This window comes from Nansenia antarctica (genome assembly GCF_963989245.1).
Source record: "Nansenia antarctica genome assembly, chromosome: 5".
In the NCBI taxonomy this organism is placed as follows: domain Eukaryota; kingdom Metazoa; phylum Chordata; class Actinopteri; order Argentiniformes; family Microstomatidae; genus Nansenia; species Nansenia antarctica.
The window spans coordinates 4,941,609-4,958,037 of NC_137690.1; the positions used below are offsets into that span (position 1 = coordinate 4,941,609).

General features: G+C 41.3%; 1 protein-coding gene across 1 annotated transcript; it reads right to left on the reverse strand.

Annotated features, from left to right (window-relative positions):
* Positions 1–1,254: 1,254 nt before the first annotated feature.
* cdo1 (cysteine dioxygenase, type I) lies at positions 1,255–12,439 on the reverse strand. Its single transcript, XM_080530813.1, has 5 exons — positions 12,230–12,439; positions 8,516–8,593; positions 6,894–7,048; positions 5,958–6,127; positions 1,255–2,381 (listed from the first exon to the last, which is right to left on the reverse strand). Exons 1-5 carry the CDS (start codon positions 12,397–12,399, stop codon positions 2,352–2,354), a joined length of 603 nt encoding a protein of 200 aa, XP_080386939.1. The 5' UTR covers positions 12,400–12,439; the 3' UTR covers positions 1,255–2,351.
* Positions 12,440–16,429: the final 3,990 nt, after the last annotated feature.

The window sequence follows — 16,429 nt, forward strand, 5'->3', positions numbered from 1 at the left end:
CAAGTCCTACATGTTAGCTAACTCCTGCTCATAGCCAAGTCCTACATGTTAGCTAACTCCTGCTCATAGCCAAGTCCCACACGTTAGCTAACTCCTTCCTATCTCACGGTGCGAAATCCTGACCAACATGTGCTTGATAGCACAGTCGCTCCACTGGACTAGGAGTAATTGAAAGAGCAACGTGACTTTGGGAAATGTTGGCATTCGCCCTGACCCTCGGCTGTGAGCTGTATTAGTGTCCCCGGCTAAAACCACAGTACTCTGGCACCGTGGGGAAATCACTCTCCTCCTCTCCTCTCCTCTTTTTTTTCTACTTTTTCTCGTTCTCTTTACTCTGGTGGTCATGGGCCGGGTCAGCCAATATACCACAGAAATCACGGTTATGAAATCGAGATATATACTGTATTACGAGGTCAGGTTTCTTTCACTCACACCCCCCTCCCCTCCCCTCCCCTCCCATACCAATTACAAGACCAGGATAGAACATCTCAGGCTGAAACCATCTCTGGCCGAAGCCATTAGTGAACTCTGTGAACTGTTTCACAACTTGTTTTTGTTCCGCTGTTGCTGGTCGGCCCTTGATGGGCTCCGTGTTCATTGGCACCAGACTGGAAAGCCTTCCTCTACAGTTCCATCCAAGTCATAATCTCCTCAACCCAGAATCCCACCTCTCTCCCCAGTTATAGAGAGAGTCTGCCTGCCTGAGAGTGAGAGACTATTGTTAAGTCATAAAAGACATTGTTCCAGCCGCTGGAACAGCAGACCTGTTCCAAGGTTGGATTCTTTATCATTACACACGGCTATGAATCGAGTATTAGTAGATGATTATGGTGCTTAGATAGCTATTTTATGGCGTAATAATAGATGGTCAATGAACTGAAGTACTGTACGCACGTACGCAACAAAACAAGCAATGTGACGTACTGTCGCCTGTTTGCTCTGCTCAAAGCTTCGGGGCATAGGTAAACAACTACATTGATTTTTATACTTTACTACGTGTGTGTGTGTGGGGGTGTGTGTGTGTGGGGGGGGGTATGTGTGTGCTATCTAAATATTTAACATTGGAATTTGATGTGCTTATTATTTCACCAAAGTTCAATGGGTGTGTAATTGAGATAAACTGTGCAAATGTTTAATTGGAAATGGAAATGTTTCACAAAAAAAACAGGTTTTATAGGAAGGAAATTGCCACAACTTTTAGTTTGTTGCTTGAGAGACAACAGACGCATAAAAAGAAAAAACAGGCACACGATGTCTCAGAACATAGTAGGTAATGTTTAATAGTCAACAGCCAAAGCAAGGCTTGTCTTTCACAATGTGGTATATATACTGGTTCATGCATCATAACTGACAATGCTATTGTGGCACTACGTTGCAAACTATATACTATATAAATACAGCTACAATTAAAACAACAACAGGCAAAAATCCTGAGAGAATGTGAGAGCCTTGTTCTAATGAACATTATCTTTATTATGATACAACAGCCTGCCCTATGAAGTCCAGACTCCCTTCCACAGTTCTGCTAAATATTCACCTTTAAAGACATTCAGGAGGAGTGACACTGAAAGAGTTAATGCCAATTAACACCCCTTCTTCTTCTCATCTCAGAAAAAACAGAATACTCTGCAAATAAATTACAGGCATCGCATTTTAAAAATAGTACACATCTATAAAGCTTTACCTTTTTTTTGCCGAATGCTACAACTCGCTATTCTAATTTTGACTGTACAACATAAATGTCATGTTACATCACTACTTTTGACAGGGTTTTCTTTTTTGTTTTTTTTTCTAAAGACAATTTCGCATAATAATAATAAATGTATAATAATACCGCAATAAAAAGTGCTCCTTTGAGTGTACAACTGTTTGATCATCACAGGCTGCTAGTTAAAGAGATCATCACTTTTATATGATTGGAGAGACAACCTTATTTTTTCCATCCATTTACATCCTGTACATTATCCACCCCAACCCAAGCGCCTGCCATGCGTAACTGTAGGAACACGTGCTCTCACACAGGTCATAGACACAGAGGAATGCTGTTATTGGGGAACGGGTCTCCTCAGGCCCAGCAAACAAAGAGCAGATTCAACCCATTGGCCGAACCTATTCATGCATTCATCCTGCGCTCATCACTATTTGCCAAGCTCACACTGGGCAGCGATAAAGCCTTTCTAATTACTGACATGATGTCCTTTTGAACTGTCCCGCTCCGATATAAATGGGTTTGTTGCTTTAGTTTGTTGGGGTCCGCGTTTTTTCGGCTTCCTGGCAGTTTCATTTGGACTGAAAGTTTTGAACAACATTGTCATTCCAAATGCAACATCTTCTTCTTCTCCTGGATCTCCTCAGTTGTTTTCTTGCGAGACTGTGGTTTCCTGTTGGAGAAGGACCAATGGGCAGGGAGTTAGAGACAGGGAGCACGGAGCATCACAACAACAACAACAACAACAACAACAACAACAACAACAGCAACAACAACAACAACAACACAGGAGGAGCAGAAGAGGAGTCTGGAGAGAGAACAAAGCAGTGTTTCATAGGTGTATTGCACTGTCACTTTATTTTGTTGTTGTTGTTTTTTTGTGGTCTGGGCTGCTGTAACATTACTCTACTACCCCCCTGTACTGTTTCTCCTGGGTCATACAACTAAATAATATATATATTATAATATCTTCCTTCTTCTAGTACGACGACTGCCTAAGGCCCCAGGCCTGAGCATAGATTACTTTTTCCTGTTGTGACTGGTGGATAGATGATTCACTTACTTAGTCAAATGTATTGATTGTAAGTCGCTTTGGAATAAGGCGTCTACTAAATAGCAAACATTTTATGTAACACCTGAATTTCCACTTAGGGATCAATAAAGTACCTATCTATCTATCCATCTATCTATTGGCATCCAGGTCTCTCTTGTAAAAGAGATAGTAATCTCAATGAGACTACACCCTGGGTGAATACAGGTCAAATGAAAAGGCCTCCTCTGATCCTCTGATCCTGTCCCAGCCAGGCCTCAGCCAGAATGACTACACTAGTCAAAAACAAACAAACAACAATACTAGTCGAAAAACAGCAAACACAGGGTGTTTAGTGGCGTGGTACGCATACCACATAATCACAAGGTCCCTGGTTTGATTTCCGGCCCCTCCCTCTCTCTCACCCATCCTTCCTGTCAATCTCTACTGTCTCTATCCCAATAAAGCAGAAATGCAAATGTAAAACTTAAAACAAATTTTTTTTTTTTACAATAACTGATACAACGAACCGCGGGGAGGGGGAACTGGTGACCAGTGAGGTAGGCAGGTGGGGGATCACTGTGTGCACACGCTGTCTAATCTTATCTCTTAGGCTGAGGTGTTGTGTAATAGCGATGTCCAGACACACTGGTTATGTCAAGGTAAACGTTGGCAATATCTAGGATGTTAGATAAGCGTTCTGTTGGCAGAACCCTCGTAGAACTGGCGGGATGCCTCTTCAACTAGATTGCAGAACTAAACTGCAGCCCCAGGTAGAGAAATCGGAGGACGGGCTTGCATTGTAATGATGTGATGTGGAATGAGGAACGGTATCAGACACACATGTTTGATAGCATTTGTCATACCGGTTTTGGTATAATTTTTGGGATACCATTCCTCATTCCGTTCCATGTGTTTTACAAGGCAGCCCGTCCTCCGAGTTCTACCTCCACCGGCCTCCCCTGGAAACAGGCCTCTCTCACATGCCTAATAGATTAAGCCATTACCCTGTGGAACACAGTTTCCCAATACAACATCTGGCAGGCAGCGGTAAGAAAGGTTCCTGGAATTCTCTGCCTAACGACGAGATGGAAACTCTAAAAAGTTTTAGCTTAAAAAAAAAGCTTAGCGGTGCGGAGTTAAAAAAGTCTTAAAATTACAGGGGGGGGTGGTGCTGACTGAGCTGCTGTTTAAAGACGATGGAAACAATTAAATGCAGAGGAGAACATCCTGCTCTAAACAGCCGTAAACAGAATGATAAACTGGATGAGAAAGTAAAAGCTGGTTGGAAGGGAGGGATGAGGGATGTGTGATTAAGAAAGAAAGTGTGGAGGCGCCTGGGCGGTAGCAAGTGTGGAGGCGCCTGTAGCTCACTAGGCACATGCCACGTCATCACAGGATCCCCTCTCTCTCTCTCTCTCTCTCACTATCTCTCTCTCTCTCTCTCTCTCACCCATCCTTCCTGTCAGTCTCTACTGTCTCTATCCCAAAACAGCAGAAATGCCCTAAAAGCTATAACTTTATTATATATTATTATTACTATAATTATTATATAACTATATAAGTAATGTTTTATTAGTAGGGCAGTCGCACTCATATTTTTCTTTTTTATTGCGATAGAGACAGTAGAGATTGACAGGATGGATGGGTGAGAGAGAGAGAGAGAGAAGGGATAACATGCAGGACATGTCCGCGACCGGAATCGAACTGGGAACACTGCGGTTACATGGTCGACGCCACTAAGCACCCCGCTGTGTTTTCTTTTTTACATTTACATTTTTGTCATTTACGCTTGTGACGCTTTTATCCAAAGCGACTTACAATTAGTACATTTTGTAAGTGAACGCGTTCTGCAGTAAGTGAACCGACCGTACATTCCAGTCATCGTAAGAGGACCCTTCAATAAGAACTAGTGGTATTAGTAGTTACAATGCTAGAGAAAAGGGTTGATACCGATTTAAAAACAAAACTATTTGCTACTAACAGTACCGTCTGTCTCTTCTTAGCGTGGTCTTACCCATATTATTGTACCCATATGAGGACACTGTCTTCACATAGTCTTGTGGTTTAGATAAAGACACCGTATCCTATCAGAGATCAACACTAACCATTAACGTCCAACACCATCCGATCTAGATAAATAACCTTTACCACAACAACGTTAGCTAACGACAGCTCCCTGCAACACAGGGTTTTTTACAACGTTCAAAACAAGTTGTGTTTGTCTTTATAGATAAGCCAGTCAGACGGCCATTTGAAAGAACAATTTGTCCAGAATTATCCCTGAGTCATTCGTGGAATCATTCCCCATCGCTAACGGAGAGTCTGGAAGATCCAGGATGACCCCGATATCTATCTGTCGTGCTCTGTGGACTTTCGACGGCGCAACATGTGAACTAGCCATATACATTTATTTATGGCTTTCGTTGATATCTTCACCAATTGCCTCACTGTCACCTGACTAAGTTTACTTAACCAACAGTAACTTTCCATTTATGTAAAATGTGGACTCTATGGACTTGGTACACTACAATGTAAATATGTTACAGTAGATGACCACTGTAGACGAGCCCTTCTGGAGGGTTTAAAACGTGTTACGCTTCTGGTAGCATTGCTCACAGCAACAACAGCAGAGATAGGCCTAATCCGCTGTGTGATGCTAAGATAACGACGCCACGATAAGACAGCAACAACAGGATGAGCTGAGCTTCATAAAAAGGGGGGCGGTGGCATCCCAGAGGTTAGAGAGGCCGGCTCGCTGGTTCGACCCCCGCCTCAGGAGGGAGCTGCACGTGAACTAGAGACTGGAGGGTTGCTGGCCTCCTATCTAAGGTGCCTACCACTGCCGGTGTGCCCTTAACCCCTAATTGCTCCACAGGTGCTGACTATGGCTCTCTGCCTAGAGCAAAACATACATATCATATGCATGTTATCCCTTCTCTCTCTCACCCATCCTTCCTGTCAATCTCTACTGTCTCTATTGCAATAAAAAGAAAAAATACGAGTGGGACTGCCCCACTCAGAATAAAAAAAACAGCTACTGTGATGTCTAAACACTATGTTTTTAGGGCATTTCTGCTTTATTGGGATAGAGACAGTAGAGACTGAGAGGAAGGATGGGTGAGAGAGAGAGAGAGAGTGAGAGAGAGAGAAGCGGAGGAGCGATGACAGCGATAAAAAGGTTGAATCTAATCTAATCTAATAAAAAAGAATGCTTACAAAAGGGGTCCTCTCTCCGAACTTGCTCCAGAAGGTCATCTTCACGGTGTTCTTGTGTCCCGTCCTCTGGTCGAAGGTCTGGCAGCACTGGAAGGGCGGGCTGTAGAGGTGCAAACTGGCCGCGCACTCTGTGTGGCTGCCGTTCTCTACTCGGTGCAGGCCCAGGGAGTCTAGAACACACACACACACACACATAGGGTTAGGGTTGTGGTGAGTTATTAGGTTAGGGTTGTGGTCTGTTATTGGGTTAGGGTTGTGGTTGGGTTTGGCTGTGGTTAAGGTGAGTTATTGGGTTAGGGTTGTGGCTGTGGTTAGGATTTCTACCTCCATCAGCCTCCCCTTGGGTGTATGAATCACACCATAACTCCACCACAGATGGTCTAGACACACACACACACACACCACACCAGCACACCATGATGCACTAGAGAGCCACTGGGCAGTCTTGAGTCATCCTCAAAGTTCAAGATTCAAGTTTTATTGTTACGTCACATTACACAAGTGTAAGAGAGTAAAAGCTTCGGTTCCTGACATTGCAGCACTCGACAATAAGTCAATAGGCATAAATCAAGATAAAAAAAGTGACAATAGTCCAGGACAAAAGCGACAAATAAGACAGGATACAGTTAGCGGTAGCCAGACGATTTCCAGACAATAAGTCAAAAAAGCAATAAAATGGGGGAATATTACATAAAATAAGCACAATTATCAGGAAAATTTCACTTGCCAAGATTTTCTTAAAACAAGTGAAAGATATCTTACGAGTGCAGTCAGACAAAAAAAACAAGCATATACCGCCTTGATTTAAGATATTTCATCTTACTTAGATTTACTTTTTTCGGTGCAGGACATAAGTGACAAATAAGACAGGATACAATGTGTGTGTGTGTGTGAGTGTGTGTGTGTGTGTGTGTGTGTGTGTGTGTGTGTGCTCACCGTTGATGTAGGCCACCTGGTTCTCCTGCAGGATTCTCTGGGACTTCTGGGTCATGCCGCCGGTCTTGCGGTCGGGCCACTCGAACAGCGTCTCCTTCAGCTGGCCCTGGAGCAGCTTCATGAAGCAGTGGGAGTCTGTGTGGTCGTGGATACTACTGCAAGAGGGCAAACACACACACACACACACACACACACACACACACACACACATGTACACACACACACACACACACACACACACACACACACACACACATGTACACACACACACACACACACACACACACACACACACACACACATGGTCTGAGAATGTGCCGGAACAGTGCTATCATTAAAGGGGCTCAGTAGCATTCAAACATACAGTACAGTATGGTGTCTTACATTAGTGGCCTAGTGGATAGTGAGTTGGACTGGTGGTCAGGGCCCAGTTGTTCAAAACTTTTAATCTGGATCAGAATTCTAGGTTCTTTTTTGTTATCCAGAATCAGATCGAGCTGGCTGATTTCCCCCTCTACGACTCAAAATCAGCCAGATAGATCTGATCCTGGGTAGCAAAAAAGAATCAGGATCATTCTGATCCAGATTAAAAATGTTGAACCACTGCAGCCCAGAAGGTCAAGAGTTCAAATCCCACCTGGGGAACACCACTACTATTGTGCCCTTGAGTAAGGCACTTAGCCCTAAATTACTCCAGGGAGACTGTCCCTGTAATCTCTAATTGTAAGTCCTAGCCTATTTGGATAAAAGCGTTCTGCTAAACGGTGAACACGTTATGTGTCTGGACTGGTTTGTTAGTGTTGTACATACCGTACTAGAACCTGGATGTCAATGACGTTTGTGTTTGATGTTATTACTATAGGATTATAAGAGTACTTATCTACTGACAGACACATAGGGGTATATATGGTACATATATGGGTCTGTACTGGTTTGTTAGTTCTACATACAAGACAAAGTCCTCCTCATCCCCATGACCCCACTGTACAGTTTCTCTACTATAAAAAAAAGGATATATATATATTCCGAAATCTATCTCTTTCTCTTTCTCTAGTGTAATTTAAAGTGACCTATTGTCTAGACATGGTTGTTTTATAGTGTATTTTATATGGCTATCAAAAAACGATAAAATAATAAAAAATCTGAATAAAGGCCTTACTTATGTAATGTTCTGAATTACAAGAACATTGGACTCTGTTATCTCCGTTGACTCTTCAATGACATTTCCTCATTTAGGTTTCATCAAAGGTCAGCAGCCACATAACACTCATATAAGACCTTACAATAGCATCCTCTGGTGCTGATTCTGTTTGAGTCTGACAATTAATACACTATTATTATTATTATTATTATTATTATTATTATTAATTCATTAATCTGAAGTTTGAGTGATTGTCATGTGTGTGGTATATAGGCTACCCCATATTGACAGACTGTTGAATGTACTAACTGTAATCAGTCATTCTAAATGCTAGGAATATTTCACCATATAGCCATTTTTATTCAACAGTCAACAAAAAAAACACACTGGTCAAAGTGGTCCAACACCAATAGGGTCTTCATATTGTCAGATCAAGTACCGTAGCTTAAACCATCGTTGTCCTTCACAATAAAGGTCTTACCTGCCGTGACCCTCTCCCCAGCACAGGATCATCAGGTTAAACTTCCCGTTCCCCTCGTCCACCAGATTCCGTGTGTACCTGAAACACAAAAGCGCAAAAACACAAAAACATCATTGGTATGTGTGTGAGAACAATGGTTGGGCTTTTCCTACTTAACTGCTTGTGATTTTTGGGCATATTGAATATCAGGGGGATGGACCCCAAAGGCACATTTCTGCAGCTAACCCAATACAAGGCACACAAATCAATACTCAGAACTGCTTTATAGTTAAGCTTATTTTTCTATGGTACTGTTCGGTGTAATCCTATCACCTGTGTGATTCACAAACTGAGGCAGGAGGCAGGACAAACACCTGGGAACAGGGGGAGGATTACCAGATGGCTTACACCGCCTGCCCTCTTCACAATAGTGGGGTTCATTCACAGAGACCCCCTCATTCTTTGATACCCTCTGTAATAGTGCTGTATAAAACGCAGGACTTGCTCTAATCTACCTCAATCTTCATGATAAGACAATCTATGAACCGAGATATGGTGGAGAGACGTTCCACGTTCCAAATTCCAAATTTCTATCTCGATTTGCAGGCATGCCTATTATATGGGCACCCACACTGGGTTCAACGTCATGAAGGGACCAAGTCATTGGATTGGACAAAAGGGCATTCCAATGAGTGTTGATCCAGATTCCAGAGCGAATTGTACGAACGCAGCCCTCGTCATGACTGGGTGTTTTTCCCGGCAGCAGCTGCTGTCCCCACGGCGCGCTCGGACAACCGCGCCAAACGGACGGGTGTGCAGGGTGCGAAATAAGGGGGAGCTCGGGGAGCTATAGCTCCCCTAGTGGTGACATGAGCTCCCCTGGAAACATGGTTTGTGAAATTTTGGGGGAGCTCTAAAATATTCCAAATTGCGATGGATTTATTCCAAGTTGTGACGGATTTTACCTGGTGTAATATGATTTGTAGAGGCATACAATCTATTTTGATGTTGGTATTAGGTATATAAATGATATATAATAGCCTATATAGCCTACATATAGGCCTTTATTGGCTACAACTATGCGACAGTAACTTGCAGCGGGGTGCACTGACGCTGAACCCCTCATAGTTATAAGTAGGTGGACAATGCGTGGTGCTGAAATAGCCGACATGCGGTGTGTGGTTTGAAAAAAGTAACGCCAGCTCAGTAAATAATTCAAACCTAATGTTTACTTATAGGCTATGTGAATGTGACTGCACCACACATGTGAACAGTAACAAAGCAAATGCAGTTTAATTTTATGAAAAACATTGACAACTAAATCGGCGCAAAAAAAAAAAAGAAGCTGAATCCGCTTAGCCTATATGCTCCTGAAAAACATTTAATGACAGAGCAAACACGCTACATTACTAGGGATAATAATTACAATGAGCCATTCATTAAAAATAGAAAAAATAATATTAGGCTATTAAATCTCACTTAATGAGAAAACTGGCATCTCCCATCGGTCACTATTTGTTGGCTATCTGGTGATATGGACGTCTTTGAGTGTCTAGAAAAGCGCTATAAGTCTAATGTATTATTATTATTTATTATTATTATGGACGTCACTTTAATCCGGCAGTTCTCAAGGTTTTTATGCACCAATCGATTCCTCTAGTCCGTCTTTATCGCATTCATTGATGAAAAGGACAACTCGCATGTATAGGTGGAAGGGAACATTCATTGTGAGCACGGAAAATGTGAGTCTCTCACAACGGCTTTGCATTGATGAAACCAGGTAGGATGAATGCATAGTTCGCTGTCCATTCCTGTTTAAATGCCCTGTTTTCACCGTCAACTTTCCTCTTTAGACCTTTGGAGAGTGACATTATGTTTCTCTTGCTAGCTAGCAGGTTAAATGTTTAGCTAACTTCACCCGGCACCAAACAACCAATCCAATAATAATGTGACCTTGTAAGTCTGGGAGGAGGGGGGAATCATTATCAGAATAAAACTATGTTAAATAATTATTAGAATAAGTTAGGCTGCGCTACATCGTCAGTCCACACATGTATTATTCAAAACTATGGAAAAGGGTGAAACTAGGGTGAGAATCACAACACAAACTCGCTAGTCAAGCCAAAATACAGCAGCCAAATGGATTGGACTGCTACCTAGTTAACTAGAACACTACTTTACATTGTTACCTAGTTAACTAGAACACTACTTTACATTGTTACCTAGTTAACTAGAACACTACTTTACATTGTTACCTAGTTAACTAGAACACTACTTTACATTGTTACCTAGTTAACTAGAACACTACTTTACATTGTTACCAACTAGAACACTACTTTACATTGTTACCTAGTTAACTAGAACACTACTGTACATTGTTACCTAGTTAACTACAACACTTTACATTGTTACCTAGTTAACTAGAACACTACTGTACATTGTTACCTAGTTAACTAGAACACTACTGTACATTGTTTAGCAGGCTCACAAAACAAGCCGTGTTAGTTGACTAGCGATGTGTCATTGATTTTCGACAACGCGGAAATGTGTTCACATTTTCCTAAAGAAAAGTCAAAGCATTAGAACGTAGAACGGAAAATCGCACGCGCGCTTTGCCCACGGAAAGCCACTGGCCCCGATTTGGCCTGATTTTTTTTTTTCCGTTAGGAGAGATTTTTTTTTTCTTTAATCCCTGGGCTCCCCCGCACACCGTGATTTAATTCGCACACTGCGGGTGTGGGTCTGTCTCTGGACGCTGATTGGTGCGCAGGTTCTGTCTCTGGACGCTGATTGGTGCGCAGGTTCTGTCTCTGGACGCTGATTGGTGCGCAGGTTCCCACCCTCATTCACGCCCGTTCAGCCACAATAATCCAGACAGTTTTAAGGTTGCAAAGGGGAAAAACTGTGGAGAGGGCTGTTTTTTTTGTTTTTTTTTCTCTCTCTCTCTCTCTCTCTCTCTCGTTGGAAAGCACAATGAATGGCCTTGTTGTTGTAAAATCGTCTCGGAAAGTACAACTTTATAGGGAGTTGGGTGGAGACTGGACGCAAATAGATGTATATCATTTGATGATGAATAATATTTAACCTGCACGCAAGCGTTTAGATATCGGAAAGTGTTTTAGCCTAGGGCAGTTAAAAACGAGATAGAATGTGTGCAAGTCGTATAGATTTACACGTGTTCATCACAGATTAATAAGAGACCCGTATTAACACAAATCAACAAAGCCAAATGTAGGCCTATAGTACATGACTAACGTCATTGAATCTTTGCTATAACTATTTCAAGGACAGTAGCCTACTTGAGGGATTCTAAATTTAGCATCTCTCGTGCTGACTGGTCGTGTTTGCACCGGCCTTAACTTGACAAACATGCACCCGAATGAATTAAACGAATTAAAGTTCTTTAAAAAAAGTTTTTTTTGCACTTCAACCCAATGTTCCCAATGTTTGCAGTTCATTCATGCATTGCACGATTTTAGTTTAAAGGATTTTCGATTTTAAAATTCCAGCAGCATGCCATCATTTTCAACAACTAAATTATTAAAGATATAATGATGATAATAATGCTGAAATACAATACACAAATAACAATAATAGTCTACAAAATAATATCATTAATGAAAATAGAAAACAACAAAATAAGTGAATGATAATACTATATGCATGAAGATGATACTATAATGTTCATAATTTCTCCTTTGTAATGCACATAATTACACAATACATCAGTTTTACCTGAACTGGTCGAATTTTGCGAATTTCATCCATTCCTGCGGGTTGCTGTCATAAGCTTCCATTATATTTTGAACCTCCTCCACATTAACATTGTCACTTTCAAAGATTTTATGCAGAACTTTGATCAGATCATCCAGAGTTTCTGGCTTGACTACTTCAGTTTGCTCCATGGCTGTGTATGTAGGAGGTGGGTAGTGTTATCCCAGCAGTGTTAAGCTACTTTCTAAGTCATTTTAGTGCATTGCTTTCTCTTTATACAATTTGGGGCGAACTTTAGTTGGACCGTACCATTACGAAAAAGGGTGGACCTCCAACTTCAGTTCAATTATGCAACATCTTTATGGGAATTACAACATAATACTATACTGTTAACTCAAATATATTAACCTCAAATGTGAATTATAGCAATACATTTTTCTATAACATGCATTTAAATTAGAACGATTTCTTAATTTGATGATCTACTCCACTGATCAACCACTTGGACCGCTCCGCTGTGCCCAAATGCACCACAGTGCAGCTGTTGCCAACCCAAACCTCTCCTTTTCTTTTCAGGACTCTATTACTTTGGGCCATGCAACTTACAAAAGATCCCCTGACCCTCACCCCCATTCTGTGGCGGGTCTCGGGAATTGAATAGAGAATAGGCCGAGCAGCGGCAAGGTTTTTTAAAGGGTGACTCAACCAAAACAAAACGAAGCTTTAATTGGGTTGTGATATAGGGAGAGAGAGACAGGTTAGAAATAGCATCCAAATATAAACACAATGCTACATATTTGCAGGTTGTTTGTTTTCAGGTTATTGCTTTGTAAAACCAACTGAACTCCCATCAGTTTATCATGTCCATGATACCAAGACAGGTTAGAAATAGTATCCAAATATAAACACAATGCTACATATCTGCAGGTTGTTTTCAAGTTGCCTTTGCTTTGTAAAACCAACTGAACTCCATCAGTTTATCATGTCCATGGACCATGATACCAATGAGAACATCACATATACAGGATGACTGCAATGTTTTATAAGCATTACAAGCCTTGTTGGTCGCAGAAGGGGAAGCAATGTACAGTATCAGATGAACAGGTCATTGTTGACATTCAAGCTATTCATTCAGACTTATAGCTTTTATTTGTTATGTTGTATTACCTATTGCGTGTTTCACACATGCATGCATTCAAAGGCAATTCTAAAAGCTGTTGTGAGAATTTAATGAGGCAGAGGCATCATCAATGTGATTTACTAATTGCACACTCACCAAACACTTTATAAGGACGACTATAATACTACTGCTCTCAAAACAGTATTCATGGAATTTATTCCAAAAAGATGTTGGAAATATTCCTTTGAGATTCTGGTCCATGATGACATGATTGCATCACGCAATTCCTGCAGATTTTTGCAGGTGCACTTTTAAGCTGTGAATATCCTGTTTCCAAAAAGCTTTAGAATTCAGGTATTGAATTCAGATCCGGCGACTGGGGAAGGCCACAGAAGAACACTGAACTCATTGTCATGTTCATGAAACCAATTTGGGACGACCTTTGCTTTGTGACATGGTGCATTACTAAGCTGGAAGTACCCATTAGAAGATGGGTAGCCTTGTGGCCATTAAGGGATGCAAATGGTTAGCAACAATGCTCAAATAGCATTCAAGCGATGATTGCTTGGTTGGTATAACAGGCCCAAAGTGTGCCAAGAAAACATTCCCAGCCCACACCATTACACCACATGAATGAATGAGAAGGTGTAGGCTCAAGGTGTTCCTAATAAAGTGTTCAGTGTGTGTGTGTGTATATAGCTATATACATATATTTCAATGCCAATGGACTACTTCCCGGCTGTAACATCTTCACAGGATCATACCAAAAGTAACACATAGTCTTCATGTCAGTCTAGCGTGCAGGCTACAGTGAAGTCCTTCTGTCAGGGTGAAACCTTTATGGATGAGGGGAGCTTCCTCCCTGAGAGACATATAGGATATCCACACAGAGTGTCACTTGTTCCTTACGCCCGACTGACTGGTGATGTAGTGGGAAGACGTAGTAGGCTAGTGTTCCTGTAAATGCACCCAGAGAACAAGGCCTCAGGTCTCTGTGCACGTGTAGACTTACAGGCTGCATAAGGATCTATTCACTAGCAGCCAACATTCAGAGGTCAGAGGGGGTAGGCAACAGGCTGTGGACATCAGCAGAGTGGAGTGGAATTAATTCAAATACATGAGAGAGATATAGGATAGGGGAAGAAGATATATTAGAAAATAAATGAGTGATGATTGGATTGGTAAACAGGTGGTTGTGACCACAAATTCAATGTTTACTCTTCGATTGGTGTCGTTTATCTAGGTTTTGCATGACAGTGAGTAAGTCGCCGATTGGGTTCACTTTCACTCGCTGCTGTTCATCCATATCAGTTAAACTCTTGCGCCACCTAGTGGTTCAATCTGGGTGGAACATTCAGTCTCTTCTCACCATAGCCTTCGATACATACATCTGGTAGATTAACGAACCGTTATGAATGAATGAATGAATGAATGAATGGTCTTTATTGTCATTAATACAGTACAGGTACCATACAACGAAATGTAGGAGCCGGGGCTCCCCTGGTGCTTGGAAAAAAGACTGAAAACAAGAGAGCCAAGGATAAAACAAAAAAGAGAAAAGAGCTGGTTGACATAAATAAAGGCTATGTACACTATCTACTATACTATACTACTATACTATACAATAAAATACTGTGCTGTACTCTATGCTATGCTATACATATCCAAACTTTTTCCTATATCTGAACCTTATGTACACAAGGGTTGTCATATTGCACATAATATTTGTTGCACATTCATTAAAGTGTCGCAGTTAGCAGGTTTAGAATGTTCACAGTTGTATTACAATATTGCACTTATGTTTACAATCTAGTAGGTCCGATGAAGGCCGACATTAATATTATTAACAGACAGTTGATGGCGTGGTAGTAAGTGTAGGTTAGTTGATAAAGCAGGATGACTCACATTCATATTGTTACCAAAGAGTAGCAATAGCCCATAGAACATCTCAAAGCCTTTAATTGTATTGTAATTGTACCATTTACATTACATTTACATTTTTGGCATTTAGCAGACATCTTCATCCAAAGCGACTTACATACAATACAGTTGTAAAAAATGTTGATTTGATTTATGTCTAACCAAGGCTATGTTGTTATTTTAATGCTTTCCAGCACGATGTATAGTAGCTGTAAACACAAGCATATTATATAATTATTTACATTTTTATTTTATTTATTTTTGTAAAATGTTTAACCATTTAGCAGACGCTTTTATCTAATCCCATCGTAATAACATCAAACACAAACATCATTTACATACAGTTTCTGGTACAGTATGTGCAAGAGCTAACAAACCAGTCCAGACACGTCATCATGTTTTCACCATTTAGCAGACGCTTTTTCTCCAAAGCGATTTACAATTAGATATTACAGGGACAGTCTCCCTGGAGAAATATAGGGCTAAGTGCCTTACTCAAGTGCACATTAGTAGTGGGGTTCCCTATTATATTATAAGCAATGTGAAGACTCCTCTCTCTTTATCCCTCCATCCAAAATGAAAGCCGTCTTCATCCTTACTTAATTAGGCCTTTAAATTCCCTAGGGAACACAGGCCATCGATGAAACCCCTCCATCCTCTCCGGTCTGGTGCTCTCTGATCCGGTTGTTGCCATGACAGCGCTTCCTCCTTCATCCCCTGTGCTGTGGTTCTTCTCCAGGTGGTGCCAAGTCTTCCTCTCTTCCTCTGGCCTAGTGGGGTTCCATGTTAGAGCCTGCTGCGTTGTGATTGATTTGTTTTGTCTCCTGAGTGTGTGTGTGTGTGTGTGTGGCCTATCCAGTTCCATTTTCTCCTCCTGATTTGGATTTCTATTGTTTCTTGTTTGGTGCAGTTCCCACAGGTTTGTGTTTGAGATGGTGTTGGTCCAGGAGATTCCCAGGAGGCGTCGGAGAGGCAGCAGTTAATTGATGTTTGTAGTTTGTTGAGTATGTTGGTGGTCTTCCAGGTCTCAAATCCGTAAAGTAGAGTGGATTCAACATTTGAGTTTAAGATTTTTTGTTTGTTCTTGAGTGATAGGTCTTTTGTTTTCAAAGATTTTGTTTAAGACGTTAATGTTGTCCTTGCTTTTCCAATTCTGGCTTTCCTCCAATTCCTCCAATCCT